At 47.3% G+C, this 27,500-nt stretch overlaps 3 protein-coding genes across 3 annotated transcripts in view; 1 reads left to right on the forward strand and 2 right to left on the reverse strand.

Moving 5' to 3' along the window:
* Positions 1 to 781: 781 nt before the first annotated feature.
* Positions 782 to 6,799, reverse strand: alg5 (ALG5 dolichyl-phosphate beta-glucosyltransferase). The gene is made up of 10 exons (XM_079737744.1): positions 6,512 to 6,799; positions 6,202 to 6,370; positions 5,086 to 5,132; positions 4,832 to 4,900; positions 4,364 to 4,456; positions 3,935 to 4,048; positions 3,392 to 3,451; positions 2,783 to 2,934; positions 2,119 to 2,204; positions 782 to 1,336 (listed from the first exon to the last, which is right to left on the reverse strand). The coding sequence occupies exons 1-10, from the start codon at positions 6,575 to 6,577 to the stop codon at positions 1,221 to 1,223; spliced, it is 972 nt and encodes a 323-aa protein (XP_079593870.1). The 5' UTR covers positions 6,578 to 6,799; the 3' UTR covers positions 782 to 1,220.
* A 300-nt stretch (positions 6,800 to 7,099) lies between these two features.
* Positions 7,100 to 10,702, forward strand: exosc8 (exosome component 8). Its single transcript, XM_079738146.1, has 11 exons — positions 7,100 to 7,140; positions 7,629 to 7,665; positions 7,818 to 7,881; positions 7,972 to 8,045; positions 8,127 to 8,172; positions 8,586 to 8,691; positions 9,003 to 9,048; positions 9,141 to 9,237; positions 9,622 to 9,742; positions 10,118 to 10,224; positions 10,551 to 10,702. The coding sequence occupies exons 1-11, from the start codon at positions 7,124 to 7,126 to the stop codon at positions 10,667 to 10,669; spliced, it is 834 nt and encodes a 277-aa protein (XP_079594272.1). The 5' UTR covers positions 7,100 to 7,123; the 3' UTR covers positions 10,670 to 10,702.
* Positions 10,703 to 11,698: 996 nt separating this feature from the next.
* The window catches only part of supt20 (SPT20 homolog, SAGA complex component), a 16,224-nt gene continuing 422 nt past the window's right edge, over positions 11,699 to 27,500 (reverse strand). Inside the window, exons 2-24 of the mRNA XM_079738145.1 lie at positions 27,235 to 27,330; positions 27,089 to 27,124; positions 26,853 to 26,978; positions 26,238 to 26,364; positions 25,407 to 25,510; positions 24,765 to 24,881; positions 24,582 to 24,635; positions 23,737 to 23,876; positions 22,992 to 23,148; positions 22,365 to 22,421; positions 22,006 to 22,080; positions 20,580 to 20,749; positions 19,928 to 19,960; positions 19,661 to 19,769; positions 19,013 to 19,118; positions 17,915 to 18,070; positions 16,568 to 16,892; positions 15,955 to 16,067; positions 15,601 to 15,656; positions 15,075 to 15,185; positions 14,545 to 14,629; positions 13,709 to 13,797; positions 11,699 to 11,842 (exon numbers count right to left, since the gene is read on the reverse strand). Coding sequence (XP_079594271.1) covers positions 11,702 to 11,842; positions 13,709 to 13,797; positions 14,545 to 14,629; positions 15,075 to 15,185; positions 15,601 to 15,656; positions 15,955 to 16,067; positions 16,568 to 16,892; positions 17,915 to 18,070; positions 19,013 to 19,118; positions 19,661 to 19,769; positions 19,928 to 19,960; positions 20,580 to 20,749; positions 22,006 to 22,080; positions 22,365 to 22,421; positions 22,992 to 23,148; positions 23,737 to 23,876; positions 24,582 to 24,635; positions 24,765 to 24,881; positions 25,407 to 25,510; positions 26,238 to 26,364; positions 26,853 to 26,978; positions 27,089 to 27,124; positions 27,235 to 27,237 — 2,490 coding nt within the window. The 5' untranslated portion in view covers positions 27,238 to 27,330 and the 3' untranslated portion in view covers positions 11,699 to 11,701. The remainder of the gene's footprint in view (positions 11,843 to 13,708; positions 13,798 to 14,544; positions 14,630 to 15,074; positions 15,186 to 15,600; positions 15,657 to 15,954; positions 16,068 to 16,567; positions 16,893 to 17,914; positions 18,071 to 19,012; positions 19,119 to 19,660; positions 19,770 to 19,927; positions 19,961 to 20,579; positions 20,750 to 22,005; positions 22,081 to 22,364; positions 22,422 to 22,991; positions 23,149 to 23,736; positions 23,877 to 24,581; positions 24,636 to 24,764; positions 24,882 to 25,406; positions 25,511 to 26,237; positions 26,365 to 26,852; positions 26,979 to 27,088; positions 27,125 to 27,234; positions 27,331 to 27,500) is intronic.

The following is a 27,500-nucleotide window of genomic DNA, read 5'->3' on the forward strand; positions in this document are numbered from 1 at the left end:
GTTTGACATTTTCACAGTTTACAGCAACTGCTGTGGAACGTAACAATAATTCCAACATGAACTACAACAACTTCCAGCTATGCATTCCCGCCACGTGTTCACGCTCAGGTAGATCACCTTTAAGCCAATCATTTGACTAAGGGATGTAACTGTTCCACACATAGGTAGCCCTGGTGAATTTATTTACATGCTTATACGGCGAGCGAGGGGAAACGTGTAATATTTATTAACGTGAAAGATTTGCACGTATTTCTCATCGTACTTCTGTGAAGTTCGCCTCGATAACTCCGGATTCCGTAGAAATCATTAACAGGTTCTGCTCGAGGAAGATTCCCCGCCTCTGAGCTGTCCGTCTCGTGCGGATGGCCAGACACAAACAGGATGGGGTTCGACGGCGCGCGCCGAGACATCTAGTCGTGCGCGTGCAAGCCTTTTTTTTTTCTCTCTCTTCCTTTTCCAAACCTCAACATAGAAACGAAATACATGCTATAACTACCACAAAATCACTGCGAAATATGTAAACTATGCCTCTTTTCATCGTCGCAGCCACATCGTCCGTTTTCCTCCGAACAGGTTGCGCAACCACGGGCTGGTAGGGCTCTTCATGTTGCCCTAGGGGCCTAATGGGTTTCAGAAAGCAGTCAGAGAGCTGGGGTTAAAATACATGAAGAGATATTAACATCAGTCGATGTGAAATTAAATCCCCCCCCCCCTCTAGTTTATAGTCAATTCAACACAATGTATCAAATACAATGAATGGAAAAAAGAAAATAATACTATAAAAGAAATAAGTTTCTTTATTTGGGTTCAAGTGCTTTTGTCCAATCACTCACTGCCTCAGTATCCCCAGTAAACCTTTTCACTACAAAGAGAATGTTCATCTCATATGCCATTTTTTTTTTTAATTGAAAGACAATCAACAGATTCATTATTTACAGCAGCGGTCCCGGTTTACAAATGATTCAGGCAATAAAACATAACTGACCCAGTAAGACGGTCAGAGACATAGAGGCAACACCAGTGTGCACGTAACCATGGCCACCGCAAGCCATCGCCATGGGAACGACCAGGCCTGAGCGGAACTCTAGATTGTGTCGTTCACGAGGACAACATCCAGAACTCACGGAGGGGAACAAAGGCGTTGGCAAATCCCACCCAAATCAAGAGTTCTGATTGGCCTATCGAAGGCGGCCGCTGGATGCAAGGGCTCGTCTGATTGGCTAGTCCGTCTTCTGAGTAGAGTCCAACCTCCAGACTCCTGTGAGGTAACGCAGCCGGATGAACACCAGGTCGCGTCCCATCTGCAGCCAACTCCACACTGGTACCAGCTTGGAGCCTGGAGACACACACACACACGCACACGCACACGCACACGCACACGCACACACACACACACAGTCATAAAAAGGGACCATTACATGGGTGATGAGTCAGCGACATTACCCAGATTTCCCTTGTCATTAATAAAAGGGATGGAACCAGTGTCCTTTGTGCATAGAAAATCTATCTCCCACAATCTTACTATTCGCCTTGTTAGCCAGGCTGTTCTTATTTTTCTGGACATCTTAATCACTGTAAGTAGAGGTATTTGGCGTCTAGCTACCAGCTAGCTATCTAGCTGGCATCTTTGGCATGCTCAAGCAGAAAATACTTTCTGTCTTCCCTCACATTTTCAGGAGAAACGGCCGTCAAAGCCGATGGCTACTACAGCACTGGGCTGTACACACCACCACACAACACTTTATTATAAACCCAGAACCTCTACTAATGGTAATGAGTCTCACACACCCTACCACCACACACACACACCCCGCATGAGTTCCAGCCCAAGTCGTCGTCCCTGGTATGATCACTGTGAAATTAGACCCATACACATTGCCCGGTATACATCCTTCAGTAGCCACCATTAGTTATTTAGTTAGGTTCTTTAAAGTCCCCAAGGGGATAATTGTTTTCACAGAGTCAAGTTGGTTTCAGGGCAGCATACATTTAAAAAGGCAGATAAACAGATAACAAAGAAACCCACTTCCCACATATACAACAGATAACCGATAAACCCTCTTCCCACATATACCAAAGGAAAACATATAAAAACATATGACAGTAAGCATTACGTACCTTCTATCTCAGTCCAGTTCACCGCCACCTCCCCGATGGGGATCTTAAAGCACTGAGCGATGTACAAGAGCTCCACGTCAAAAGCCCTGTGGAGGAGAAGGGGAGAGGAGAGAGGAGGTGAAAGGAGGAGAGGTGAGAGGAGGGGAGTGGAGAGGAGGTAGGAGAAGAAGTGGAAAGAGGAGAGGAGGGGAGGTGAATTGAGGAGAGGTGAGAGGAGGTGAAATGAGGAGAGTGGAGGTGAGAGGAGGAGGAGGTAAATTGAGAGAGGAGGTGAATTGAGGAGAGGAGGTGAGAGGATAGAGGAGGTGAATGAGGAGAGTTGAGATGTGAAATGAGAGGAGGAGAGAGGAGGTGAAATGAGAGGTGAGAGGAGGAGAGTGGATGAGCGAAGGGGTAAGGAGGTAGGAGGTGAGAGGAGGTGAGAGGAGGAGGAGGTGAAATGAGGAGAGGTGAGAGGAGGGGAGTGGAGAGGAGGTAGGAGAAGGAGTGGAAAGAGGAGGAGAGGAGAGGAGGTGAATTGAGGTGAGGAGGATAGAGGACGTGAAATGAGGAGAGTTGAGAGGTGAAATGAGGAGAGGAGGAGAGAGGATGTGAAATGAGAGAGGTGAGAGGAGGAGAGTGGATGAGCAAAGGGGTAAGGAGGTAGGAGGTGAGAGGAGCCTACCAGCGCTCCACGTGGAGCAGGGAGAAGGTTTTGAGAGCGGCCTCTCGCGTGAAGAGCTTGAAGCCACACTGCGTGTCTTTGATTCCTCGGACACAGAAGAACCAGACCAGGAAGTGGAAGCCGTACATCAGGAAGGTCCGGAACATGGACCGCTGAGGAGGGGGTGGAAGACATTAGTAGTAGATAGGGAAATTTACAAAAACAGGTAAATACATAAACACGTGTGTATTTTTGTACTGGTATTTTTAAGATCAGAATGGGGGGGGGGGGCATGGCCCCGGTCTGTTTACTGATAAAACTTGATGGACTCGTTTCCACACAAGTGTCTGTAAACACAACCGGCCATAAAACCCACCTTGTGTAATGCTTCATGACACACATCATAAAAAAAACTGTCAACATTGGCAGTGACAAATGTTGGCAAAAGGTGCCATCACCAGGTAAGATCATTTTATAGAGAATTCAAACGTTTGAGAGAAGAACACAGCAATGTTTGTTCAATAGTACGGGACTTTTGGTTTTGCAGGCTCACACAGAGACAACAGCCCACTAATGGGACATAGTGGGGGGGGAGAGACAAGACGGTACAGCATCGGGTACAACCCTCACCTCAGCCACAGAGTCCTGCTCCAGATGGGCTCGAGAACCACAGGTGATGGCCATGTTGTCCTGAAAGGAAGCACAACCTGCTCAGCATAAAACCGGCATGACTACCGCTAGGACCAGGACCAGTGAACACTCACCATCAACAAAACTCAGGGGAATATATCAACTTATGGTCTTACTTTATCGTCAGTATGTTGGGAGATTAGCCATGGCCTACTGTCTTTACTGCTTACTCACTTCTTTTTCATCTTCCATCCCAAATTTCCTTTTATTCTTTTTATAATTATTATTGAAATCTTATTTATTTATTTTTCATAGCGATCTAACAACTTTGTTGAGCTGCTCAAATAACAGAATTTCTCTTTGTGGGGGGGCAAGACCTGGGGGTGGGTAGGCTGGGGTTGAAACTTGCATGTTGTCTTATTTGTGTATATGTGTAACTGATTTCTGTGTGAATTATAAAATACAATTAAATAATGATCACACAAAAAAAAAAAAAATGAAATCAAGGGAATAAAACAATGAGGGATCAAACAATACACCCACCGGTTTGGGGCTGATGGCTTCGAGAGCCGCCTCTACTTTCTCATAGTCAGCAAACTTGGTGGCCCCGTCTGCGTCCGCCATCAGGATCAAGCGGCCCCGGCAGCTCATGACTCCCTGGGGGCGCGGTGCAGACAAGGAGGTCAATTAAAAGTGGAAACATGGAAAATAAAGTCAAAGAAACATCGATGGCTTCAAGCGGTCCTCTAGCTCAACTGGGTTACGGGTTTGATTCCCACTGGGGCAACCAAAGCATTTATGAATGTTTTTAAACCCCCATAAAATGGAAGTTTTATGGGGGTAAAAAAATGGAAGATATATAAATTATTAATATATATTTTTAATTATATAAATATTCTTATTTTGCTAAGTAACATATCTAATTGTTTTTTGGATTGTAGCTTGTAAAAGGTTGTCGGTTGGGGTTCGTACCATTCGGACTGCTCCTCCTTTCCCCTTGTTTTTCACCAGGGTCAGAACACGCACTTTGTCCGCACCAAACTTGTTTGTGTAATGGAATGCAACCTGAAAACGGAGAAGTACAGCCATGCTTCAAATCCACTCTCTTGTTATGTCACGTGAAGGTCTCGGCTCAAAATACAACTGCCAATAAAAGGTGCTGCAAAGTCATTTTTCACATGACGATTCACATGAATTTGAAGACACTTTTAAATATCAAGTAGAATACATACACCTTGGATATTCATAAACGGCATCAGAATGAACTCATAATATATTGCTGTTCTGACAGCCATACTTAACATTTATGTCAAAAATATCTCTGGACACAATATCTCAGCACAACTTCTTAGACTACAGTAAGAATGAGGCAACAGTGAAAGCCTGGAGAAAGATGTCCACCTTGGTGGACAGATTTACTATATTCTAAAGGGGTTCTACCTCTGAGGTCTCGTCAGAGCTACCATCATCCACCACCAGGACCTCATAGGTGAAGGAAGGCTGTCGTTTCTGTAGAGGGAAAGCAAACAAGGAAGGGTTTTTGATTGCATGCTGCCCCCTGCTGGACATTAAGGGTAACAGAGGATGAAGAAGAAGAATAGATGGGGGCACATCACAGAAGTAAATAAAAGAGTAAGGCTAGAAAAGTACTGAGACGGTTATGTTAGGTTTAATTTCAGTTCACGATCACTGACCCGTCTTTTCTCCAGGTAATCCATAGCTTCTTCCAGCATCGATGGCACTGAAACGACACACACACGGTTCCTTTTGTTTACTACAGGTGTAAAATTACATATTGTCCCACAAATCAACAGCCCTTAGGATAGAAACACTACCAACTGTTTTTTCTTTTGTAAAGTCTTCTTTGTGGATTGGCAACTTCTAGGGCTGTCCCCGACTCAGATTCGACTTTTCTGAGTCGAATCAGATCTGCCTTTTCAGTCCAGAGATTCGACTATTCGGCCGTGCAGGGCAGGTCTTTTGGAGGTTTAAAAAATGAGTTTTCTTTCTATTCTACTCTGTTTTGGTAGGCTATAGGCCTTTTATATATGCTTGCGCGTTGCGCTCAGTACGTTCTCACCTGAACATTTTTCTGTCAATCAAACTCGTCGGAATTGTAGCCAACTTATTCCAGTCGGGTTTTAATTAGGCTCCTGCCCATAATGCGGTCCGATAATGAACACGGGGCTCATGTATAGGCTAGTGGATAATCCACTATATGAGCCCCGTGTTCACGATCTGATTGCATTTATTGAGCCCGAAAGAATACACAGCGCTGTGTCGCCACACTGACTGCGCTGTTAGAGAAAATGTAGCAATAAGGTATGGGGAGACAGCCGCTTCCCTCTCGAGATTATGTCAAACAAAGTTACAATGAATCAATCGCCACAGTGACATGGACAGTGTCTAAATGAAGCTTCTCTTTAGCATTACCATTAGAGCTATTAATGCACACCACTCACTGTGTGCATTAAAGCAGTCGACTCAGATTCTCTGAGAAGAAGAGAATCAAGGTAAACATACACCTATTTGGAAATAAACACAGGAACTGAAATCAGTCATTTCTAATGCTGCTTTTATACGTTTTTTCCACAGCTACACGTTAGTGCAATGTTAAGTAAAGTTCTTCTTTGAGACCTATAGTCTACACAGTAGAAGTAGTGGCTTTGACTGCTTTGTGTTTCACGGACACGGACAACTGGCTAGACACCAGTTTAACTCCAAAAAGTAGACCAAGCGAGTTAGATCGACACAAAACAAAAAACAGATTGAAGCGATGGAAACATGATGGTCATGAGAGGAGGACTCACTTCGGAGCTCCTCATTGTACGCCGGGACGATGACTGACAGCTCCTTGGAGGCCGGGTCGTGGATGCTGGGAAGGAGCTCTTTCCAACCCGGGGCCGTGGGGAAGCTTTTCTCCTTCTCGTGTCGAGTCAGATCCACGACGGTGGCCGTGACGTGGGCTAGCGCCAACACCTTGAAGACAGAGGAATCATGTAATATTACGAATGGCTTAGGGTCATGCATACACTGGACATGGCAATACTGGCAATGGCAATAATAAGACATATGGTTCTACTAACAGATCATAGCATGTGCATGCATTGTTATACTTACTAATATGAACGCAATCGCTGCCAGTGCAACAAGGCATTGAAGTAAATCATAAAGAAAATCCATCATCCCTGCCCCAGCAAGCCCTGACAGATCAGCAGGTAAAGTGACAGGGTAATGTTGGGTTCAACACTCAACGCTGTGATCCGCTTTGTCGAGGGCAGGTCGTCGCTTCAACGCAGGATTGGGGGAATGTTTGATAGTAAAATGACAAATCATCCTTCAGAAGAGCATGTTCAAGAGAAGGATCAACACCACTTCCAATCAAAACCGAACACAACTTGTAAGGCGGAAGCGAAGCACGTCTTCTGGACCACGTCATCAGTGAGTGGCCGACGGACTGCTATGAGTTTGCGTTTCAAATATACTGACCTCTAGTGGTTGGGAATAGCGTTATTCGCTTCATGGTTATTCATCCAAGCTTTAGTGGTCATTTTTTATTTAATGTATTGTATCGTTTTTTTTCAGTCATACATTATTGTTTTTTAGTTTCTAAAAAAACTTATATTGACTAACTGCGCTATTTTCGCGCTCATTATTTACGTCTTTACTTTAATTGTCCTTGTGCGGCTACCGTACGTCCCAAGCCAAACCCACGTGGTTAATCAAAACATCATGGCGGCTGGGTTCAAGTAAGAATATTTCACTGATGACAGCTATACGATCTATCTATTTCAGTGTGTAGATGATGTTAACTATGAGCGGAACTTATTATGAGGTTTACGGTCATCTTAAAGTGGAGTCTCTGCCGACCCCCGCGTTGTAGAGGTGTGATCAGTGCGTTATAACAGTTGTGACCACATTTCATTGATCAATCCCTGGCAGTAACGTGTACCCCACTGCTCCGACCCTGTGTGTTGTTTGTATTATCTTGAACGTATTCATCTTACTTGCTTTCTTTTTTGTATAACAAAAGTGGATTTCAGTAATTGTGTTACTCAAGGATATCTCTTCAGGCCATAATCAGTCAACACTCTCATTGAGATGTGTTTTGTATCTTGGATTTTCATTCTGCCTTGATATGCTATTTATTGTATTTAATGTGCGGGATTAATAGGGATTAATACTAAAACCGATGAATAATTATCTTGTATGTTATTTTTTCTCATATCCACTTCAGAACTGCTGAGCCTCTGGAATATCACAGAAGTTTTCTGGTTAGTGGCACCGAAATCCCTTGATAAACCTCAATGCTGTAGTACAATAAAGTGGTTAAAAAATACCGCTAGCTGGGAGTTGTTGTGAAACGATGCAACAATTAACAGGTTAAGTTTCTGGTATTTACACATGCTTGTATGTTTTTATTCAGAAAGAAAACTGCCGGCCTGATGGAAGGGAACTGGTCGAATTCCGAACCACAACACTGAACATTGGTGAGGGAACTTATTAGTGTAAAAACGTTCAACAACATGCATCTATTACTTACTGTAAACATGCTAACCTCTCTCTCTCTCTCCCCGTAGGATCCATTTCCACAGCAGATGGCTCTGCCCTGGTTAAAATTGGAAACACCACAGTCATCTGTGGAATCAAAGTGGTACGTGTCTAATGCAACCATGTTTCAGTGCTTGTTAAGAAATCTTGACAATTCACGCTGTATTGCTTTCATCATCCACAGGAGCTTGCAAACCCGTCAGTAGAGGCCCCTAACAAAGGTTACATTGGTGAGTTATCACTACGATTCCAGCAGACAGTTTGATCCAAAGAAATGCACAGTGAATTCAGATGCATCTCAACAAAGCCTCCTTGAAGGTTGGAACAATCCTGGAACTTTTTGGCAATTTTGGGAGTAACCGTCCTCCACAATCAATTCTGTGCCCAAACAAAGCAAGATTAATATAATGCTAATACTTTACTTGTATACCACGTTTCTAAATCAAATTGTATACATTGCTTTAACATGCAAAATACAAATGACTTCGTAGACGCAGGGCTACCTTCGGAGGACAGAGGTGGCGGGAGGACGGCCATCATAAGATTCCAGCTGTATTCATGGGACACTTTGTGAGATATTTAAAGTGTGTGTGTGTGTGTGTGTGTGTGTGTGTGTGTGTGTGTGTGGGTGTGTGTGTTGCAGTGCCCAACGTGGACCTGCCTCCGCTGTGTTCGTCTGGCTTCAGGCCCGGGGCCCCGGGCGAGCAGGCCCAAGCCGCCAGCCAGTTCGTCGCTGATATCATTGAAAGGTGGCGTGCCCTCCCCTCCCTCACTTTCTACCTGAGCCGCTTCCTTCAGGCCACTGTTATTAGTATAGGCTCATTAGATCGTTAACATCCCCGGCTCTGAGACTTTAAGGGTCCGATGACATGCCACCAGGTGTGAGTGTGGTTGGCCGTTACAAGCCGTTTTGAAAATCTGCCTCTTATGGCACCACAAGTGGGCGTCGCCTATAATCACACTCACACCTGGTGGCATGTCATGGGACCTGACCTGACCTGAACTGCTTTATTCAGGCCAGTTATAAATACATATGCTCATTCAATCGTTTATATTCCAGCTCTGAGGTGGTGAAGACCGAAGACCTGTGCATAGAGCGTGGAAAGGTAAATAAGAGCAGTCACCTGTGCTGTCTGTCAGGATCCTGGCGGATGATGACGTTGTTCATGTACGTTGGCTCTTCTGGTGTCTCTTACAGCTGTGCTGGGTGCTGTATTGTGACCTAATGTGTCTCGACTACGATGGCAACCTGTTGGACACTTGCGTCATCGCCCTACTCGCCGCGCTCAAGAATGGTAACGCACACATTGTTAACTCGGCAAACTGGTTTACTGTGTTCACTACGATTTTTACTTTTCGGAAATATGTCCCCAGTGTTTCTTTAATTGTGTTGGTACACTTTACATTTTGTGAAATTCTGATTGAAATGCTTGTTGCATAATAAACAGGTGGTCTTTTATTGGGTTATACCCTTTTTTTTGTACCTTTTATCTTTTTGTTTAGTTTCTACCGGGACTCAATCTATAATTTTATTTCAGTATTCTAGTTTTCTCCTCACTGCAGCCACAATAAACAGGTGGTCTTTTATTGTTACACCTTACTACTTTTTTATCTTTTTGTTTAGTTTCTACCGGGACTCAATCTAGTTTCATTCCTGTATTCTAATTATCTCCTCACAGCACAACTTCCAGAGGTCACAGTGAATGCAGAGACCAATCTGCCAGAGGTGGATTTAAAGAAGAGGAAGCCGCTGCAGATTCACCGGCACCCAGTGGGCTCCTCCTTCTGCGTGTTTGACAAGTAAGTACGACTTCTCTTTCACTCCTTCCTAAATTTTTGATTTAGTCAATATAAGCCCACTACGTTCTTTGATGGCTTTGATATTGGGTATTACAATAAAACTAGATTTAGCTTTTTTAGCAATAATTATCAGAACCTGGTAGATTTAGTTGTAGATGGAACCAAGTAGTAAGAGGACTTGATTGTTCCATTGCCCTGCTAGATAGATTGAAGGACTTGAGTCTCCATGTTCCCTTGCTAGAAGAGATTGAAGAACAGAGATCATGTTATCGAAAGACAGAGTAAGACACTTGAGATGCTTCACTATATGGATTCATCAGTTTTCATAATTCATGGCAATGAACTCATTGATCACACTTCTGTTTTGTGCCGTAGTTCCATTCTGATCGTGGACCCCACGGGTGAGGAGGAGAGGCTGTCCACAGCTCAACTCACCGTGGTCACTGACGAAGACGGGCGCCTCTGCTCGGTCCACAAACCAGGTCAGACATCCAACCTTTTACCGCCAACACCAACCGGACGCTGTTTTGTAATGGCCTTTCTTACCGATTGGACAGCGAGCCAAGATGGACGGTGGTTCTAAGAGTTCATTTGATTAGTTAACTGGTCTTCATCACTATTCAAAATTAGATTAAAAATCTGTGAGCCAAAATTGAGAAGATAATTGAGGTTTTCTGGGAAATTTTCCTGATTAAAAGGCGACAGACCAGAAAGCAATTTGGCTCTCGTGTCCCGGGTCATTAGCGTAGCCCCCTCATGGCTACGCTAACGCTTATGCTAACGCCCTCATGTTTTGTGCCAATCTCAGGTGGGACATCGCTCTCCGGGGAAAGGCTGCAGGAGTGCATCAGCCGAGCGCAGGTGCGCCACAGAGAGATCCGGAAGCTCATCGATAAGGTCGCCCAAAGCGTCACGTCGGGAAAATAAAGAATCACAAAGCAAGTCTTTTTTTTTTTTTTTGTATCTAAAACTTGTATTTTTCAACTGTCAATATATATTCATTTTTTTCTCCATAACAATAAAACTGCTGACAAAGACTGTTTAAAAAAATTATTCCTCAGTGTTCAGAAATATTTCTTCTCGCTCACAGACACGCACAATCACACTCTCTCTCACACGCACGTTCTCGTAAGAATACACTCTTGGCTCTGGAGCTAGTTAAAAGGAAAGGCGTCAGGATGTGCTGTACAAAAAAAAGCAGGGACACCGTGTTGCATGTTGGGATCCCGGTCCCCGCCGGAACCCCGTGCCAGGCTCGCTCAGAGTAGACCGACAGAGGTAAAGGGGAGCCCCCCGTCCCACCACGAACACTAGGATGGGAAAGACTGGTTACAAGTCAATCCCACAGGGGCTGAAACACACGTCATCCCAGTGGCTGTTTCGGATTGGCTCAAAGCGGCGCCGTTTCCATTACATAAGCGGCACACGCGCCACACTTTGAACCAATCAGAAGGAGCGATCGCTCATCCGTGCGTTTGGCAGCGGAGTCTCGGCGGCTTTTGATTTCTTTAGTGTTGGTTGAGCCTCCCGACGAGACCGTGGCGGGGCTGTGCTTCAGGGCGTTTCCTGCCCTTGGGGGGGGGTCTGGCGAGCCACTTCCGTAAAGAAAGCTGAAGCTCAACCCCCCACAATGCGATGGCTCCCCCTACGCAGTGCCTCCGCTCGCGGTCACAACAAGAGCTAAATCCTTAGCGTCCTCCATGACCACGGGGGGAAAGGTTCCTTAACACCGTGCGACGACTGTCTCTCCCAAACATAATTATTTTTTTCAATAGCTACAAAATAAAAAAAAAAAGCAGAAATAAATTCATACAAATTTAGCAAAACGCATTTTTCTTTAACCCCCGCCCGCCTTCCAGTCTCCACGGCGAGGCTGTTGGTCCGCGGTTTGGATCAGTCTGTCCTCATGATGTCAGGGCTGGGGGAGGGGGGGGGGGGGGGCAGGGGATTGCATCATCATCACTTGGGCATGGCTTGCGGCGTGCTCCTCTTCCTCTTACTTCTTGGCAGGTTGGCGGTATGCGGCGGCGCCGGCTCCTCCCTGCGAGCTGACGCCCCCGAAGCCGTTCGCTGCTGCATTTGGTGCCGCAAGAATTGCAACTGCCGAGGGGAAACGGGAGAGAAGACGCCATTAGACTGGGGGGAGGGGGGGGGAAGGGGCGGGCTCCAGTTACCCTGGCAACTACGGAGGTTTTTTTTATATTAATATAATTTTTTTGTGGCATGAACTCATTATTACATATAATGCAGCCATGACGAAGACATTAGAAAAACATGAAATAATTCCACCAGGGGATTTAGATTGGATCATTTTCTGAGTTAAGCTAAAAACATGATGGAAATAAATAGGTCTAGTCTGCCTATAAATCTAGTGGTGCCTTGGCAGTCAAACTGGCCTCTACCTTCTCTTCTATGTGATCTTTAAGCTTAGCATTAAGAAGTAGACCATCGATTCTCCTAACTCATGCTTAGTGTCAGGTGACCATCTGCGTTTGTAAGCCAAATCCCAGCCACAGCGCAAGCAATGGCAGCCAGCAGCCTGTGTGTGTGCATAAGTGCGTGTGCTCGGGAAATTGTTTGGTGTGTTTTAAAAAAAAGAGGGCATTTTACATATGCCTGAGGACTCATTTAAAACCAGGCTTGAGTCCAAGCTCCGACATTCAAATCACCTGCACGCGGTCCGCAGCAACCAACAGCCATTCGCAACGGTTTGGTGCTCGGGCTGTTGGCTGCTTGACCTCTGACCTTTGTTACAAGCTTCACCAGGATGGTTAGAAAGAGCAGAGTTATGGGGGAGGTACAGAGATGGCCCACAGCCGAGGGGTTAATTAGGTGCAGTGAGAAGGAGATGGCAGACGTGGTAGACGCTGAAGCCAGGAGAGAGAGAGAGAGACCGAACGATAGAGATGGAGACCGAGGGAAAGGGAGAACGAGTGAGAGAGAGAGAGACCAAGAGAGAAAGAGAGAGAACGAGTGAGAGAGAGAGAGACCAAGAGAGAAAGAGAAGGAGTGAGAGAGAGGGAGGGAGAAAGACCAAGAGAGAACGAGTGAGAGAGGGAGGGAGAAAGAGAGGGAGGGAGAGAGACCAAGAGAGAGAAGGAGTGAGAGAGAGGGAGAGAGACCAAGAGAGATGGAGAAAGAGAGGGAGGAGAGTAGGGTGTAGGGAGGGAGAGAGTGTAGGGAGAGGGGGAGGCGGTGTTGTGGGGCAGTGATGCAGGACAGCTGAGGTCACCGCGGGAAGGGAACAAGCGGGAGACCGCAGAGGGCCGCCTTAACATCACTGTCCTGGAGACGCGACGGCAAACATGGACATCCCCAGAGCCCAGGAAGAGGCCGCTCATTTTCCTCTGCAAACCTTGAGGTCGGTAACCTTGTGGCAGCAAAGTCAGCCGTGTTGAGGGAAGCATTGCCACACCAAGCGTTGATTGGCACACACCATAACCAATTAGATGACGGGGCGCCGGCGGTATCCGGTGGATGAGACACGCCCAGAAAACATGACACTATGATGGCATAACGGATAATCTAGTCATTTGGTTCCGTCACGTCATTTCCTGGTCAAAGCTTGTAAATATAACAAACAGCCGAAACCACAATGACGGCGTTTCCCAAGGGACCATTCTCATTATGTTTGTATATATCGATCAAAAATGATCTCAACATTAAAGTATTTGCTCGCTTAATTGTTCACTGCGTCCCTGCAGCCATGTCTTTGTGCGTGTGTCTGTGTGTGTGTGTGTTAGTATGAGCCTGACAGTGAGTGTGTGAGGGAGTTAGTGAGTGTTTGTCTTTGTGTGTGAGCATAAGCCTTATAGTTAGAGCGTGTGTGTGTGTGTGTGTGTTAGTGTGTGAGAGAGTATGAGCCCGAGAGTGAGCGAGTGAGAGTGTATGCGCGTGCACGTCTGCGTGTGTGTGTGTGACCCCCGTCCCCCTACAGACAGACTTGTGTGTGCTCTGGAGGATTACTTGGATGTGAGGCTGGAGTTGCTGCTGAAGCCTGGGAGGAGTCAGCAGGGAACTAGACCTGTCACGCCCACAGCCCAGCTGGGACAGCACTGAGGGGGGGGGGGGAGGGAGGCGCACCCCCGCACGGAGGGGGGAGAGGGGGGGGAGAGAGAGAGAGCCAAGCAGTTGGAGGTGAGGTTGAAGCGGGATGGGGGGGGGGGGGGGAGGGAGGATGGAGAGGGAGAGAGTCAGACACAGGATGAGGCCGGAATGGTGGCATTCACCAGACATTGTTAAAATGGGAGGAAGGGGAAAGGTGAGAGAGGAAGATGAAGGAGGAGGGCGAAGAGGCAGCAGAGGAGGATATGCAAGATGGTGATGGAGGTGGAGAGGGAGGTAAACAAAACAACACAACAGAACAATGTACAGTGTTTCAGACATCGATTTCCGCCCTGTTCCAACTCGCTGCTCTCCGCTTATAATCGCCTGTTTCTTTGTTCCCTTTGCCAATCCCTCCAAGGTTCAGAAGCAGTGGGGCTTCTCCGCTGCTTGAAACATCGTCTTTTAATGACCCCAACAAACTCAACGGTTTCCCGATGTACCGTCTGGTCGGCCAATATAATGAACATAATAAAATAATAAAATAATCATAATTATCTTCATGGAAGCTGATCTACTGGCCTTCCCACATTGAGCTGGTTCACACAATAACTCACTGGAGCACTCGGACGACAAAAAACATTTGTGATTACGAGCCATATCTGAAATATCACATATTTATTGATATGTCCGGATGGCAGGTTGCTGAAACTTTGCGTGGTTTGTGTTAGCTTTGTGCGTGTGTGTGCGTGTCCTACCTGCACCCTGGGGGGACATGAAGCCCCCTACTCCCAGGTTGAGGACTGCCGTTTGTTGGTTGGCCAAACCCTGCTCCTGTTCACCCTGCAGCACAGGTCAAAGGTCAAAGGTCAGGCCACGCCAATGACATCGAGGATTTCAGGGCAACAGCCGAAAGGCTCAAACGGCATCACATGGACACCTCGAAGGGGGCTGAGGTCTGACAGTGACCCCAACTCCCCCAGCCTCAACAAGGGACACTTTGTTTAATCGTATACCTTAGATCGATTTTTGATGGACCATAACTTTCAAACAGAGTCACATTACAACTAAAACTAGAAGAAAGAGAAAAAAGCTCAAAAAGGAAATGAAATGATTTATGATTGTGTTCATCATCACCCTTAGTACAGTAAAGTGCAGCGTTGTCCTAGCGCACGTTTGATGATAAATCGCCACCACTTGATTAAAAGGCGGAGGCGTGTGTTTGCTGTGATATCAAACTGTCCCTAGAGAGCTGTGTTTCCACTGGTGGGATAATTCAGTGTCTCACCAGCTCCCCCTGTTGCTGGGGACTGGAAGTGGCCGACTGGCTCTGCTGGGGGGAGAACTGGGACAGCTGCTGCTGCTGCAGTGAGTTAAAGATCAGAGGACCCGTAGGAATCTAGAGACACACACACACACACACACACACACACACACAAAGTGGAGGGGGGGGGGGTAGATCAGACCCAGGTTTTAATGGGATGAAGAGAAGAGTGGAGATCCAAGGAGAATAAAGCGATTTAGATGAATGATCACGCATCACGTGGGTACCTCAGTATGGCAACTGGAACCAACCCCAGTACATGTTTTACTGGAAGGCCAGGCGTGGGTACCGGGGCTGGGCCAGCATAATTCAATACCATCGTTTGATCCAATTTTTGCGTAATCATATCTTGGTGAAAGAGAGACGTTGGCGTACCATGGCACCCCTTACTAGCGGTCTACAATCGATCAGAATGACAGCAGGGGTTGGGGTTCTAGGGGCCGCCAGCCAGAGGCAGGGGGGCCCGAGAGAGAGAGAGACGATGACTCACCTGCAGCAGGTTGAGAGGTCCTAACCCAGTGTTGCTGTTCAGGCCAAAGGGACTCCCTGTGGGACACAACACACACACACACACACACACACACACACACACACACACACACACACACACACACACACACACACACACACACACACACACACACACACACACACACACACACACGTTAGCAATCCAACCGAGCAAAGCAGATTCCCGGAAACAAACGAATGAACACATGAAGGAATCAATATGGTAACCCAAGGCGAAAAAATCGTAAAAACATCTATTGAATATTCATTTAAAGCGCGACGAGCAGAACAGCAGACATCGGTGAGGTATAAGGACTGGTCTGAAGGGCCGTACCGGTCTGGGAGGATTGCATGGCGGGCATCAGGCCCCCCGCCGGCAGGAGCCCACTTAGGTTAAGGCTGGGGCCCAGCATGGGGTTGGAGCCAGTCATTAGTGTCTGTGGACTGCTGCACGCACGCACACACACACACACACACACACACCAACGTCAACACACAAATCAATACCAACGCGCACGCTCACACACACAAAAATCAACGTCGACACACACACACACACACACACCTCAACACACACACAGAGATACAGACACACACACACAAATCAACATCAACACACACACAACGTCAACACACACACACAGACACACACACACAAATCAACATCAACGTCAACACACACACACAGACACACACACACAAATCAACATCAACACACACACACGACTCAGAGGAACCCTGCTCACCGACCATGAGGACAGCTACACACTAACAACCCCAAGAAGAAAAATAAACAGAAAAAAAAGATAAAAAAGAAAGGGAGAGAAAGAGAGAGAGAGAGAGAGAGAGAGAGAGAGAGAGAGAGAGAGAGAGAGAGAGAGAGAGAGAGAGAGAGAGAGAGAGAGAAAAGAGACAAACAGCGCGCCCCCCCCCCCCCCTCCACTCACCAGACGGAGCCCACCACGTTGATGAAGTTGAGGCCGGCCGGGCCCGCCATGACCGGGGGGGCGGTGGTCCCGGTGGCGATGGACGTCCCCATGGAGGGCAGGGGGATGGTCATGACGGGCAGCGACTGGCCCAGGGCCAGCTGCTGCTGCTGCTGGGCGTAGGGGCCCAGCAGGGCGGCCGGGCCCTGGGTGGGCTGCAGGCCCTGGGGGTGGTCCGGGGCCGCCGGGGCCAGCGAGAGGGGGGAACACAGCAGGGAGTCCAACGGGTGGGGCGTGGAGCAAGGGGTGTTGGTGGGTGTGGAGGGCTTGGAGGGGGGGCCCGACCCTGCAGGTTATGGGGGGGGGAGGGGGGGGAACGAGAGAGGGAAGAAGGAGAATAGAAGCATTCAGAGTAGATCAAACACATCCCCGGGCCCACGGGGTTCGGCCGGTCGATCGGTGGGGTTTAGATAAAGGATAACTGGATCCACGGCAGGCCCGGGGTGGTCCTTGGCGGGAGACGTTTCAGAGCCTAGCCATCGTTTCCTCCTCCCTCTCCTGTCTCTGATTCCCAGTGCGTGTGGATTCCGCGCGGGCCGTCCGTCCGTGAACAGGACGAGGAACAGGACTGTTGGGCTTCAAACAGCGCCCTGCCCTCATTCAATCCGCACTTTGTTTCTGAAGGCGCTCCCCCCCCTTCTGAACTCCTGCACCACCTACGGAGGCGGGAAGGCACACTGGGGCAGCCGGGGCCCCGGTGCGTGCCGACCCAGGGCTTCACTGGGGGGGGGGGGGGGGGGGGGGGCGGGCTGAGGGGGATGACGTCGGCCTGGTCCTGCTTGGTTTTGTTTGACAGATGCGCTCGGTTTGCGATACAACACAGAGCTACGCCGGGGCTGATTGCAAGCGGTCAAACAGTTGGATTCCGTTAGCGTTCGTTTGGCTGGCTCTAGATGCATGTTGACGCGTTGAAAGAAAGTGCAAAAAAAGATCCCAGAGTCGCAGGGGAACTCTGGAATGCTTTTCATCATCACTCGACGACAGCGCCCATGTGTGGAGTCGTGACCGCGCTTGACTAACAGTAATCGATCAAATAGAACCCAAAAGACACACACACACACGTAACGGACGCTGATGAACACACACGCGCACACACACACACACACACACACACACACACATCAGACGCTGATGAACACGCACACACGGCAGACTTCTAACAGGCACACACACACACACACACGCGAGCCAGACTTTAACACGCACGCACGCCAGACTTCAACACACACACACACACACACACACACACACACACACACACACACACACACACACACACACACACACACACACAGAGGGGCTGCTCACTCTGGGAGGAGGCCATGGGGGAGAGGGCAGCGGGGGACAGCAGACCCATCTGACCCAGCTCCAGGGAGTGCTTCCTGGTGAGAGACTGGTTCTTGACCGGAGGGGGCGTAGGGCACTTGAGGAGGCCGCTCGTCGCCTGGGGGCTGTAGAGGTTACCTGGGGAGACACGCAACGACAGAAAGACCTCCAGTGAGCCAGGTACACCCAAAACAAGATCACTTTGTATCAACAAAGCAGTGCAACAATTCTAAACCAGGATCATCACTGATCACGGTTATCGTCGATCAATTCCCCGGTCTGGACAGGCCGAGGCCAACAAGCTCCTTTTCCAAATAAAAGCCTGCAAATGACACACAATCCCGGCAATCATAGAATAACCGGAGACACAGCCGTAGTGTCTGCCTCCCGTTTTCTGAAATGCCGTTTGTTGTGAGCACTGGGCTGAAAGCCTGATAAAAGCGTCTGAAAGGGTATTAAAACGTATCTGGTCTGTGCGAACGTAGCTAACTAGACCGGATGCTTGGACATAGATTTGGTCAAATCAAATAAAGAGATCCATTAACAGGAACATAAATCAAACTTGGCCACTGGGTTATAAACAGGCAATTCATGGTCAGACCCGAGTCCGTTAATTGCACCTGATTCATCAGATTGTACTAGTCAGGTGATCATACCTGGGCCAGGTGAGGGTCGTACCTGGGCCAGGTGAGGGTCGTACCTGGGCCAGGTGAGGGTAATACCTGGGCCAGGTGATCATAACTGGGCCAGGTGAGGGTCGTACCTGGGCCAGGTGAGGGTTGTACCTGGGCCAGGTGAGGGTCGTACCTAGGGCCAGGTGAGGGTTACACCTGGGACAGGTGATCAAACATGGGCCAGGTGAGGGTCGTACCTGGGCCAGGTGAGGGTTATACCTGGGCCAGGTGATCATACCTGGGCCAGTTGATGGTCATACCTGGGCCAGGTGATGGTCATACCAGGGACAGGTGAGGGTAATACCTGGGCCAGGTATGGGTTAAACCTGCAAGGTTAGGGTCATGGCCTGGCCAGGTGTTTGTACCTGGGCCAGGTGATCGGACCATGGCCAGGTGAGGGCCGTACCTGAGGTGCTGCTGCTGGTTCCTGATGGTAGTTTGATTGGAGGGGGCCGATGCTTCACCCCTTTACCCAGGGCCGACGTCTGGGCCATCGCAGACAGGCCGTCTCCCTGCAGGAGCAATAACAGTTTGTTACTCATTCCCACAGCTAGAGTCAGACAGAGCTGAATCAATCTCAGAGCCCGTTGGCTATCGTCTGGCGACTCTTTAGCCTCTGGGGGAGAGTTTGGGGTCTGCCGGAGGGGCCAGCGGATATCCATGACATCATTGTTGACGGTCTGATTGTTTAAGTCGATTAGCAACTTGAGACGCGTGAATAAAGTCGGAGTCGAGAGACAACGTCTACGACTGGAAAGTATCACGAGTAGCGAGTCTAAATTAAGTCAACAGTTTCAAACTTGCAACTCCAGTAATTTTTTTCCAAAGGCCGATTTGGAAGGTAATCATTTTGACACAAGCTGAAGGTTCCTTCCTCACAGGACACAAACATTGATACTTTCTTTGGTTCAGTCAAAATGTTGCCCTATCTCTATCAACAGTACAGGCAGCACTATGGTGACAGAGCTATAGAAGAGTCTAGCATTGGCATCGCCCTGGCCAGAAACCAGCGATGGCTCAGTCCTTTAGAGCGTGTGTGTGGGTCTAGACTCACCTCTGTGTCCTTGCTGGGAGAGGGAGGGGCCAAGCTGACTGAGCTATGGGACATCTTCACCGCACACTTGACATCCTTCTCGTACACTCCTTTGTACTGCGTGAGGAAGCTGGCGAGAACCCCACACACACACACACACACACACACACACACACACACACACACACACACACACGATATAATGCCGGTTCGATAGTCATCATCAGCCTTCATTGTGTACTTTTTTTATCATGAAAGCCAGAGACTGTCTTTTGTAAAGTTATTTACCGGTCTGCATCAATCTTTGAGCCTATGAGGAAACTGAAAGCCAGAAAAGGAACACGTTAGAGGCCATAAAAAAACATGCACAATAGGTACACAGATTCACTGCAATAAAACATACACCACCCAGCATTCATTTATATGCACTGTAAACCAAGGTGTTACTAAAGACACTATCAGAGCGGCAACTCAAAGTCGATAAATAGATGGGTAGTTCAACAGAGATGTAATCGAATAATATTTTGATGATCCCTTGACCGTATATATATTCAGTAATCAAGTACAAATAATAAACAAAATAAAATGTTCTGCTTAATACTGCGGTTCAATTCAGTTTGTCTTGGCTGCTCGTCAGATAAAGCGCGCCCATTGAAGACATCCCTTAAGACTCTGGTAACTTGAGATGCCATTTTCTGAAATGTTTGATTAATCTAAAAGATTATACGTTAGATTAAACCGACTATCATCAGTTGCAGCCCTAAACACTCCAAAGCCCAGTCTGACTCGCTATTCAAAGATACACACATTCACGCAGACACACAGACCCGCGTACGGAATCACACAGTGCAGGAGACACAAACACACAAGCCCCGCCCCCGGGCCGATGTCTGTGGGGAAGGCAGCATGTCCCCCCCACCGCGGGCTCTCTGGTTCTTACGGTGGGTGGATGAGCTTAAGGTCCGAGGAGTCGTCCTCGGTCTTTGGTTCTTTGGCACAGTAGATCTTGCCGTAGACCAGCGGGTCTCCCATCGACTGGAAGATGGAGACCTTGGTCCTCTGAGCCTGGCCGCCCACCTCACATTCAAACGTGTAGTCGTCCATCACCTCCTGCGGTAGCAACGCGTCACAAAGTAGGGCCGGGAGATTCGTCGGGTTTCGGTTTTTTGTCACAGAATTAACATAATCAAGTTTTTTTTTTTTTTTATGTTTTATAGAAAGTGCAGAACAGCTGGCTACATATCTGTACATTATTTTAGATTTGAACATTTTCTTTTGGACCATTTTGTGTATTTTTTAAGGCGAAATTTCAAAGTTCTCAGTTACAAAGTGTTTTTGAGAGAGGCAAGCTGAATAAATACATCATGTTTTCAAACTCAAAAAAGAATAGTTTTTTCCATAATCGAGCAGCCCTATCACAAAGGTTATATCACCAACCTAACCTGTTACAAGTTATACCGACAACCTAATGTTTTACAGAACCTTACCTGTTACATAACCCAACTTGTTACAGGTTATACCACCATTAAAAGGTTAGACCACTAAGCTAACGTGTTTCATAACCTAACTTGTTACAGGTGAGACCACTGCTGCCAAGTCTTTCACAACACTGATTACAGCAAAGTGAAAACACATTAGATTCAACAAACGTTTTAAGACTTTAATTTCTTGTTTGGTAGAGCAATCTGCTTGAAATATATATATTATTTTTTTCTCTAAAAGAAAATATGCGAATAAACAGCTGGTCACCATCCTCTGTTCTGAGAGTCCTCTGTACTTATTTCATCCAGGTGCCTAGCGTGAATTCCAAAGTTAAGTTGTGGTATGAACGTTTTGACAGTTTTAAAGACAGAGGGCAGACAATGGCATTAGAGAGCCCGATTTTGAAACAACGCAAAATAAGGCCCCTCTCCAGCTGCTCCCGCCTTCCTTATTGTTCTTAAACTTGTTGCATTTCACACACCTGTGATTGACAAGCAAGAAGGATTCCCCTGACCAATCAGGGAAGAGATGCCCCGATTGGTCAGGAATGACCCGGGAGCTGTCTGAAATCCAAATTGGTTCATACAGACGCCAGCGCATTCAGCGCAAAATGCATATTCTCATTGCGAATTTCCCTCAGTAATAACCGATGGATCCCGCCTCCTGGCTCACTCCCGACCAATTAAATGGTGCAGTGGCATAGCCACACCTTTAATTGACAAAACCCTTCATCCCTTGATGTGTGATGTAGAACGGGATTCCCTATGTATTTATTTTATCATAATGAATTCAGTTATTTGTGGCCGGCCTCACAATGAACTGATGTGGTCGGATCCCACTGGATCTGTGAGCCAGTGACGGCCGTGTCTGCTGCGTGGACATACCTCGGCCGGCCAGATGACCACAGGCTGGGGGTCCTCCAGCTGCAGGGACCTTTCTACCACAGCGTACTTCTCCACCTTCAGAGGGAAGACGCCAAGACAACGACCATCAGTGAGGAACACAATGTACCCTGATGGGAGCAGGAGCTTGGTGGAGCCGCTCAACACTCATGTTCTACTTCAGATGACACATTCTGGGGCCGAGTGGATGTGGACTTTTGTCAGGTGTTGGCACTCCGCATGCAGACAGTATTGAGTGACCTCACCCATCACGAGCCAAGACATAAGCAGAAATTGCGACCGGGAGAGACTGATTTCAGGGTGATCTTTGTGTTGTGTTGTGCGTGGTTTGTCTTACGTACATCTATTTCCCTGGGTACAGTAAGCTGGCAGCTGTTCTGTTTCCACATGTCCACACACTAGAAATGAAAATCACATGGAGGGGTAGAGCAAGAGAGAGAGCAAGATAAACAAAAAAACAAAGATCAATAGGTGGATTCCCACACGCACACATATTAAATCAATATACAAATAGAATTTGAAGAAAGAAAGTTATAAAACGATCAAATCCAGGCATTGCTGTGTGCATGTGTGTATGTACAAGTTTGTGTGTGTGCGTTTGTCTGTGTGAGCCTGTGTGTTTGTGCGAGTGTGTGTGTGTTTTCTGTGTTTGGTGTATGTGTGTGAACGCGTATGTTAGTGTACATGCGTATGGGATTCTTGGTGTGTGTGAGTGTTTGTATCCGCCGTGTTTGTATCCATGTGTGCGTGCGTGCGTGCGTGGTGGATTCTGGGAGATGTGTGTGTCCATGTGTGTGAGTGTATCCGCGCGTGTTTTTGTATCCGTGTGTGCGTGCGTGGTGGATTCTGGGGATGTGTGTGTCCATGTGTGTGAGTGTATCCGCGCGTGTTTTTGTATCCGTGTGTGCGTGCGTGGTGGATTCTGGGGATGCGTGTGTCCGTGTGTGTATTTGTGTGTGTGTTCTCACGTTTCCAGTCTTGGAGATCTTGAGGTCGATGGCGGGCGCCGGGCGCCTCTCCTTCCTCCGCTGCAGGTAGTCATAGAGACGAAGCTGGGGCGGAGTCGGCAGGTGAGACAGTTCCTGCTGTCTGTTGAGCGACGCGCGCGAGTGCCTCTTGAAACACCTGCACACACACACACACACACACACACACAAACACACGCGCACAACACACACGCGCACAAAAATGCATGCCCACACACACAGAAGATTAACAAGAGGAAAATAGAAAATACTAATTGTTTTTTTTTTTTCAAATGTCTTGGCTTGCATGTGCAGAGGTCTGCCACCATAACGAAAAGGTGTGGTCTGCCACACCTTTGAAAACACAACACATCCCAGACAGGTCACATTAAAACACATTTCCAGAAATACACCATTACATTACATTAAAACGAGTAGCAGGTTCTCGATGGTCAGGAGTGAATCAGGCTTAAATAAACAGAATTAAACTGCAGTGCGCCGCTTCGATCAATGTCACATTTGTCCGGTGGTGTGTAAAAAAAGGCATAACAACCACAAGCATCCATATGCCTTCAACATAAGGCAAAGACTTTTAATTAATTTGAAAATTTTTAATTTTAAAATGTGAAAGACGCTGTTGTTGGAAACTTAAACCTCGACCTATTTTCCCAGTAGAGGAGGCTCTGAGACCCCAGAACCCTAGGAGGGAGGGTTCTCTGGCCTTAACAGGACCATGCGTCTCTGGTACCGTTTCATGGAGCGCGTGTTCATCTTCTGCTTGTTGTACAGCAGCCGGTTGGCGGTGCAGGTGACGGAGATGGACGGGTCCAGGCACAGGGGCTCCGCCGTGGCCAGGAGCAGCTGGCTCTCTAGCTGGAGCTTATCGTCCTGTACCGCACACACACACACACACACACACACACACACACACACACACAAGCAACACACTCAGAGCGTATAACAGTCCCTCCAGAAAAACGCGGCGTTTTTTTGTGATTGTTGCGGCCAAAAATCCTTGATTATGCGGCATGTTTTCTTAAAAAATGCGATGAAATATGCGGCATATTTATGCAATTTTATGCGAGGATATTGCGGGAACTTGCAAAAATTGCGAGAACTTGCGAAAAAATTCGGGAACTTGCGGAAAATGCAGCCTTTCGATGACGTTCACATCGCGTAATTACGTCACTTCATAACGTTCCCATGGCAACAGGGGGAAATGGCTGCTCTTGTGTGAAATAAACGCAACATTTTTCAACTTTCTGCTAAGATATATATGTCACCGTCATGCAGGCTGTGTTCAGTAAAATAAATAGTGATCTGTTTTCGGCGCATAGGCCTATCTGCCTAAGCCCACGTTGAAATAATTTAGATGTTGAATGTTGATGGCGCAGTTGTTCAAATAAACAGATTGATTTCATACAAATCATCAAAGCCTCTCCCTGTGTCATTGTGTGTGCGTGTATACGAGGTGCGTGTGTGCGTGGGGGTTCTTGATTGACCGATTTTTGAATATTATTTGAATACTTCTCAGGGAATATCGATTAGTATTTTTGCCAGAAATGCACATCCCTAATATCTACTCATGTTTACCTGTGTCCATTTGTGGTGGTCACTGGTCATGGCATGGACATCACAGATCAGAGTCTAGATGGGTCAAAGCACAGATAACACAAACCTCATATTTCGGGCACCACTTCTGGTACCACATCCTGGTCTGGACACACTTGTGTGCCTTATAGAGTCCCGTGCTGTGTGTGCACCACTTGGTCTTACCTGCATAGTGGGTCTGAGCAGGATGTGTCTGCTTTGGTAGGAGGGCATCTTGGCACTGCCAGACTGTCTGTAGTCCCTCACCTCGACAATCACACAGCCACAGTGGAAGATGTTCACCTGTGACACAGAACCTCCAGCCATGAGCAACGCACATTCAGTTCGACAGAGATCCAACGCTCATCTGGTCTAAAGAAAAGGGAGAACCTTATGCACACGTTCTGATCCCACGGTTCATTAATGCCATTAAACACGTTGTGCACTTAAATATCCTATATTGAATTCATAAAGAAATACAGTGGCCACTACTGTTGAATTGTCTGAAGAGAGATGGCCCAAAAAACAAAACAATAACAACACGGACAAACAGTGTGCGAGTGATGCAACACACAACAGAACACACCCCAAAAAGAAAACTTTTTTTTTTAAAATACATTGCCATTACTGAGCAGGTAGGGGGATTGAGCATTTCGCTCAGGGATGCATCCGGGGGGGGGGATGGTATTGGGGGTTGAAACCCAAACAGAGTGAGCCAAGCGACCCTAACGACCAACCGATCCTAGGCAACACTAATCTGACGGAGACTGTGGGTGCATCAGAGTCTTTTACCCCCCCCCCCCCCCCCCCCCCCCCAGTGGGTGCTACCTGGGACTTCTCCAGCAGGTCGACCAGGATGGGGGGCAGCTCCTCAGAGTCCAGGTACTCCAGCAGCTCCGCCTCTTCATACGGCAGCCGGATCGTCTCAGAGTCTGCAAACGTCACCCACTTGTTCAGACAAGCAGTTGGAACGGACACCGCCTAACTCCACCACCACGTGCCGAGTGACACGGTGGAGAAGCGAGACTCTTTAGTTATGTCGGAAATTCTTTCTGGATTGTTCACGCCGTCCTTTATTTTCTTGATCCATATAAGATGTGAACCTTCTATGCGAGATAATAAGAAGACACACACGTGTTTCAGGACAGATTTCCTCCTGTAGAAGTGGCGGGTGGAGAGGGAAGTGCTACCTAGGCTCGATAACGTCAGACGTCACATAGTCGCTGACAGCTCCCTGGAAACACACAGCTGCTGTTTACCCTCGTCAGCGCTTTGCTTCGGACGCCTGGAATTTGCATAGCGAGTTGAGCGCTGCTCTAAGGTCACCCTTCCCACAATCTTCTCAGCTGTTACTTTCAAGGAATGCCTCCAAAGTGTGTGAGCCGCATAACTGTTGCATCTTGCATTCCTGTTCAGTGGAAATACACAAGACTATTGGTGTGCATTCCAATAGTTATTGTGAAAAGATGCCCCTCAATCTCACGTTTCTAAATCTGGAACACTCGTCGCCTGAAAGTGCACGAGAGACACCGGCAACGTTGACCATAATCTGGTTTGTGTTGCACAACAATCTCTCCGCCTGCAAGGTTTAGCCTAGATTATAGTTCTGATAACTGTTCTTTGACGTGAACATTGACCCGGTGCATGCATCAGGCCTACCGGATCCATTCTTGCCACGGAGCATGAGGGAGTAGCCTTCATTGCCCGGATACAGGTTGACCACCAGGCAGGGTACTGACTCCTGGGACACCAACTTCTCCAGTAGATTCACATTTCTTCTCAAATTCTGAAAGACGAGGCCAAATACACCATAAACCAAATCTATGGGGTAATTACATTATTTAACACTACAATCTGCTCGCACAATAAGTCGTCATGTATATCTGGGTGGAGTTGAGGAGACCAGTTTACACCACAAGCATGCACTCATGTCACCACACACACACACACACACACAATGACATATACATGCACACGCTCACAGGGTGACAAATACTCACAAGTTAATTATTCATTCAACTTTAAAGATCAAGCAATATGGAGGTGAGTGATTGGTATTGAGTTCATTCAATTTCTTCACTAGATTCAAAAACCTGGAGTCCTGATTGTTGAAACCTTGAGCAAGCTAAACATTTTGTATGCAAGCCAATTTCATACAAAAGGTCAGCACGTTCAGCATTTCATTTAACATAATGTTAGCATCTTAAAGCAAACAGGATTAAAAGAAAAAGTGACTTGATCTCCATAACCAACCCATACATAGAAGCACCCTACCTTTAACTCGGGCTCTTTTTCACACTCCTCCAGGTACAGCTCATAGAGTTTCTGATACAAACTTTTTCTGCCACCAGATACAATTCTTCTTTTGGCAGGTCGTTGTCGAGCACTTTCAACAATGTACTGAAAAATAGATCATATATATATATTCATTGATATGAATCTCATAATAAGCATGCAATGAAATACATGAGCGTACTAAAGGCTAGGACAAACCAACCAGAAACTCTTACCTCGGCTCGATCCAATGCATATTCTAAAACTTGTTGCTAGGTAAAACAAAATAATTGTATTAAAGATCAGCCAGGACTCCTACACGAAAATGGATATTTTAGTGATGGTATTTATTGGACAAATGAAACGAGAGGTTATGACTCACCATTGTGGTCCACCGCCAGTTGCAAGGCGAGGGTCGGTAGACGATGCTGTCCTTTCAGCCACACACTGTCACCTTCCTAATGAAATCATTCACACCCTGTGGCGGGCCACATTGCAAGTTATGAACATCCATACGCCAGGTGCAGACTGGAAGAAGTTACGCTCGTAGCATCCGAGACAGCCTGGCTATTGGGTCAACTCGGATGTCAGTTTCAGCTTGACGAGCCTTCGACGAAAGCGTTCTGAGACATAATAGTTTTAGACAAG

This window comes from Pollachius pollachius, assembly GCF_949987615.1.
Source record: "Pollachius pollachius genome assembly, chromosome: 6".
In the NCBI taxonomy this organism is placed as follows: domain Eukaryota; kingdom Metazoa; phylum Chordata; class Actinopteri; order Gadiformes; family Gadidae; genus Pollachius; species Pollachius pollachius.

Excerpts from the sequence above, each read along its gene's own strand:
- exosc8 (XM_079738146.1), top strand. Across the intron at positions 9,743-10,117 it reads TCCTTCTGCGTGTTTGACAA|TTCCATTCTGATCGTGGACC; the intron begins GTAAGTACGACT and ends TTTGTGCCGTAG. Across the intron at positions 10,225-10,550 it reads CTGCTCGGTCCACAAACCAG|GTGGGACATCGCTCTCCGGG; the intron begins GTCAGACATCCA and ends TGCCAATCTCAG.
- alg5 (XM_079737744.1), bottom strand. The coding sequence starts at position 6,577 with ATGATGGATTTTCTTTATGATTTACTTCAATGCCTTGTTGCACTGGCA. Across the intron at positions 4,901-5,085 it reads ATTACCTGGAGAAAAGACGG|AAACGACAGCCTTCCTTCAC; the intron begins GTCAGTGATCGT and ends TTCCCTCTACAG. Across the intron at positions 4,049-4,363 it reads AAGGAGGAGCAGTCCGAATG|GGAGTCATGAGCTGCCGGGG; the intron begins GTACGAACCCCA and ends CCGCGCCCCCAG.